Genomic DNA, 5597 nt, shown 5'->3' with positions numbered 1-5597 from the left:
TGATCTCTTTCACAATGCTGACAGTCCGACAACATATTTGAATATCAATACACTGGACCCTGACATGGTTGAATACACTGAATAGAAACAGTTAAGATCCTATCAAGAGCACACTACATAGTAGCCGTTCTGTCTGCATCGAGTTTAGGGCGCAGGCACTGCATAGGTTGGTTTGGTTTAAAAGTGAACTTTTTATGGGTAGGCCAAATATATTTTTTGATGTGCATTTAAGTTTGAAGCACATGCTATCAACAGGTAAATAACAATAACCTGTCTCCAAACGCCAGACATGGTGTGCCAAAAGGCATGCGTGCAGAGGCACTTTGGCATTTCGTGCCACCATTTCGCCCTGAGGGCAAAAGAGAGGGAGAGAAATGTCTCTACTTGAGCCAATGAGAACGTAGTATCCACCCCAGTTCTCTATAACTCAGTTTCTCAGAGGTAAAGCGACGCCACAACCAAGTTACTGCAACTGGGAGAGTTTGTGAGGAAGAAGCACTCCGCGGACGTGCTTTCAGAACCCATCGCATCTGTTTATCACAATTTCATTGAATATTGCAACAGAACTGAATTAAGGTGGACTTCCTCGCGTTCTCTGGAGGGCTGCGACCCATGATGAGCGCCGGACAGACTTATGAGAAGAAAATTGCGAGTATTTTGACCGATTTACCCGGATCTATGAGTTGCCATCCTAACTCCAAAGACTCGCCAACTCTCCCCGAGTCTTCAGTCACGGACATGGGCTACTATAGTGGACAAGCGGCCCATAGCCATCACGAATATTACCAAAGTCAAGCCTACGGTCAACCCATGAATTCTTACCATCATCAATTCAATTTGAATGCAATGGGAGGTGCGGGTGCATACCCCACCAAATCTGAATACTCATACACAAATGCCTACAGACAATACGGACACTATAACAGAGACATTCAAGCTTCACCCCAAGGTTCAGGTAAGATTTAATCCTTTTCCTGGTTGCATCTTGTTTCTGTAGACCCAAACCGTGAAATGTGTTTGGGAGATTTACCTAAAGGATTAATTTGGTTATCGGTTTTGAAAAAGACACTACTAGAAGACATGTCTTTTAAGTTTGTGTAAAACACTAAGGATGTTCACATACCCTATTATACTTTATTTAAAAAAATATTTTGTTAATTATCTTGCCACTAACATACATAGACCTATCAATTCGTTAACTTAAAATAGGCTATATATTGTGCTTATATTGTGTTGGGTGAGCTAAAGTCGTATTTGTTAAACAGCTATATCTTGATAAGCTATAATAACTATCATTGGCAGCTTGACCAAAACATTGTGATGGTATTAGGCTCAAAGTTGATTTCCTCTTATGATTGTCACTGCTGTCATTCTTGGTCTTTTTCAATTGAAAACTTATGGTCCTATTTCTATTGTTCTTTTTAGTTAAAGAAGAACCAGAACCAGAAGTTCGGATGGTGAATGGGAAGCCGAAAAAGATCCGCAAACCGAGGACCATTTATTCCAGCTATCAGCTCGCCGCATTGCAGAGGCGCTTTCAGAAAGCACAATACCTCGCTCTCCCGGAAAGAGCCGAGCTTGCTGCTCAACTTGGCTTGACTCAGACACAGGTAAACATCCGTTTTTCCGCCTTCATGGATCTATAGGCCTGTACCAAAGATAATTTTTTGCATTTACACATATGAAATTCTAAGGTTATAGATGTCCATTTCCATTATTGCAATTATTTACAATAAAAACTATAACATTTCAAAAAACATTAGACTGTTTTTATTTTTTTGGGCTAAAATAATTCACACATTAATGCATATTCAGGCTCTTTATGATCTAGTGCAATCATATTTTAAAATAATATTTATATATTGTAATTTCAAATATTTTTGCTACAGGTCAAGATCTGGTTCCAAAACCGAAGATCCAAATTCAAGAAGCTGTACAAGAATGGTGAGGTTCCTCTTGACCACAGTCCAAACGCCAGTGACTCGATGGCCTGCAACTCCCCTCCATCTCCAACAGTGTGGGACAATAACACTCACAGTACCCCTACCAGCAGGCCTCAGGTCCCGCCGGCACCCCATAGTTCATCGCCCCCCTACCTGGAGGATTATAACAATCACTGGTACCAACAAGGATCCCACCTACAGCATCCGGCGGCAGTGCACCATCCAGTTCCACAGCAAAGCGTTGGAGCCGTTTATTAACAAAGACTGTACCTAGAGTTTGAACAGCAGGCCCAACTCCTTCCATTGACTTTACTGAGCTCTGAAAGAGTAGCACGCGCTATAAACTGACACGACTGGGAGTACAGGCCTGACAGAAGGGAAACATTGGCTCTGCTGGATTAAATGTTCAGCATAACATGTCCCTGAAACGCTGGTAAACCTCTACCGCGGAAATATTTCAGAACTCAAAATCAGATTCAAAAGCACATAAGGGATGTCGAATCACTTGCTGTATTTAAAGGACGTCTGGCGTGGTTTTAAATTATTTATCGCTTCCGTTGTACTTCTTTTATTTTCTTTTGTAAGAGGTTATACAAATCATGTTTTACAAGTTACCAGCCGAAACCGATGACAAAACTGTGCAGCTGATCCATTATGCGAACATTTCTATCATGGATAAGGATTTGCAAAGTGCGTCAGAAACTCAGGTCATATTTATAGATTTGTACAAAATGTCGAAGGCTGTACATATGTGTTTATAAAAAGCAGAACCACTAAGATCATATTAGTTTAAAATGGAAATACTGCACTGTGGTGCCTCCAGACCTTTTATATTCATGTAATTAGTATACTTTTATTGCGTTTCTGTCTAAATGAATAAAGTTATCAATTAAATATTGTGTCTTTCGTCCTCGTATTCACAAAAGGAAATACAAGACCATGTTTATCAGTGAGCAACAGTCCTTTATTTAAAGGGTAAGCTATTTTGTTCTCTTGCCTTCTCAAAAGGCTTGATATTCCAACCAAATGTTACTGTACTGAGGGTAAAGATTTAAAATCAGGATTTGTTTAAAGGGCTAGCCGTCTCGTAAATTTCCCGTGAATGGTCGTTTCACTCTGATTAGTGCAGTACTCCAGGATTTATTGTAAAAACAACACTGGGGCTATAAACCAAAGTACAGGATAGGGGAAGGGTTAAGTAATTCAGTCTTTAGTCTACTTCGACGAGGCTTCATGCCGTCAGCAACAGTCCACTTTTACATGTTTTACTATCCGGGGTTGTGTGCAGGTAGGCAGTGACTACAGGCAGCTAGACACTTTGGAGTCACTGGACTTGTATTCGTTTTTTTCCATAACAGGGAAGAAGGAACGGTAAGGCCGTAGCCTGCAGGGACACACTTGGACACACACACACGATCACACACGAGAGGAGCTGGGTTTTAACCAGGTATTTCTTAGAATCGACATGTCTTAATTAAGAGCAATTCAAAGTAAAAGCGTTTTCCGAGTGGCTGAATGTCCTACAAAGGCTACTCAAATACATATCTCAAATATGATTTTTTATATTGATAGTTATGTCTATTTAAATGTAACACATTTGATGGAAATGGAAGGTTCTAAATGAAGTTAAACTGAAATCAAAATGTTATGTATCTATGATAATACGTTTTGATGAGAAAAGCTAAAATACTGAGATTTAGAGGAAGGAGAAATTTGACAGAAAATATAGTCTATGGCATAGCAAATCGACAGTTATGATGTTAGAACTTGGACTCATTACGACACACATAAACCGAGACAACGGCATGCCCTTATACTGGCCACAAAAAAAAACATATTATTAAGTATCTTGGTAAAATCGTACGTATATTAATAGGTTCACATAACCAGATGGACCACCAACGCGCCGCTACTGCGAAGCATGGAAGTAAGCGCTGTTGCGCACGGAGAAAATGGACTCACTGCGCACAGTTCCCACTGAGCATCCTCACGCTGAGCACTTCTGAATATACAATGTGTTCATAATCTATCGCCATATGACAACATGTGAAAGCTATGTTGTATATGTACAACACGTTTTATGTGTTGTTGTTTTAGAGACATTACGTTGACACAAACGTGTCCTTTCCTGGCAGTAAACAGTTATCTAGTTAAAGGGACATTCAAATGACCACATCATAAATGAATTTATGATTGTGGTTCGATGGCACTAAATCACAACAATGCTAAAGACTTACATTAAAATATATATGCATTTCCCCAAAAAACCCCAAATAATTTTCATATATTTAGATAAAAACACGCCAAAAATACGATCAGAAAAGTTTGTGATATTTACACTTTAGATACAGCTTACACTTTTCTGAAATTATAAATGTAATTTCCGGTGAAGCATTGTAACAGTCCTAAAAGCTCAAGCCCGAATCTACTTTGTGGCTACATGAAACTCTCACATGGCACTAAGTGGGCCATTCTTCTTACAATGAAATCTCATACACATTTGACCTTCCCATGGTGGCTTCACCATGTGTGGCCTGCTCATTGCTAGCTGCCCATACGTCGTCGGCGGATATATTTGTACTGAGGACAAATGTTCTGGCCATGGGCCTGGTTGGTGCATGTGTGGTGCGGGAGGTCATACAGACCCATACCCATAATCTCCTAACATTAGCAAGTGTAACTACCCGCACTGGCATGAACTGTTGAACTTGAATATGATACGATATGGCAGCACATTAGAAGACCCTAAATAAAGATTGCGCCAAGACTTCTAAGCTCTCCTCCTCCCATAGCACCTAAACCGTCAACAAAATGGTGTCAGCGTAGGTCTCTGGGGTTCTGGGCCATGGGGTGAACTAGGGGTCGGGAGGTGTTGTTGGGATGGCGAGTGTAGCAATGGAAAGACAGCTAGCAGCTGTCTAACTCTCATTCAGAGTCTGATTCCTCCATGCATTTGGATCACTCACTACCACCATTTCACTGTAAACATAAATTAAATTAAATGAGAAAGGCTTTCTAGACAGCTGAGGATTGGTGAACCCCACTTGACCTCAAGGCTGTGGTGGGTGGTGATGCTTAGGCCATGCACTGCTGAACTGTAGATGGATTTGATAAACCCTCAGGTCAACCCTCACAATTTGATGTGATGCCGGCTTAACTTGACTTTGAAAACAATATGTATTTTTCTTGTAGGTGTATGTATTTGTTTTGGCCCTCTTTAGCGTCATAACCCTTAGTTTAATCATATATCTCCCTCTTCGTTCTCTCATCCCCTCGAATAGTCTCTTTCTATCTCTTTCTTTGTCTGTTTGTGTGTGAGCATGTCATATGCTAATCCCTCCAAAGTGTGCATCATGCCCTTGAGTCAACCATCCTTTAAAATGAAACCAAATCTTGCATTCTCTGAAACCAGGAAGATGCAGATAATTACACACAAGATGTCAGATCACTCAAGTTAATACCAATAATCACCCAAGAGTGGATTTGTCATTCTTCCACCACTGCAATGTAATAACATCCTATTTACCCCTCATTGCTATCCTCAAATTAAACTTCACCCCCGATCCAAAAATCCAGACCTGAAAAGCACAGATCTATTCAAACTTTGAATCTATATAATCTCCCATCTCTCATTCTCCATTCCCCTTCTTTCCC

The 5597-nt window shown here is 40.4% G+C and overlaps 1 protein-coding gene across 1 annotated transcript; it reads left to right on the top strand.

Annotated features, from left to right (window-relative positions):
• The first annotated feature begins 438 nt into the window (after nucleotides 1-438).
• On the top strand, nucleotides 439-2842 carry dlx3b (distal-less homeobox 3b). The gene is made up of 3 exons (XM_062475454.1): nucleotides 439-955; nucleotides 1426-1610; nucleotides 1890-2842. Exons 1-3 carry the CDS (start codon nucleotides 613-615, stop codon nucleotides 2199-2201), a joined length of 840 nt encoding a protein of 279 aa, XP_062331438.1. The 5' UTR covers nucleotides 439-612; the 3' UTR covers nucleotides 2202-2842.
• Nucleotides 2843-5597: the final 2755 nt, after the last annotated feature.

This window comes from Osmerus eperlanus, chromosome 12 (assembly GCF_963692335.1).
Source record: "Osmerus eperlanus chromosome 12, fOsmEpe2.1, whole genome shotgun sequence".
NCBI lineage: Eukaryota > Metazoa > Chordata > Actinopteri > Osmeriformes > Osmeridae > Osmerus > Osmerus eperlanus.
This window is presented reverse-complemented; position numbering and strand designations above follow the sequence as displayed.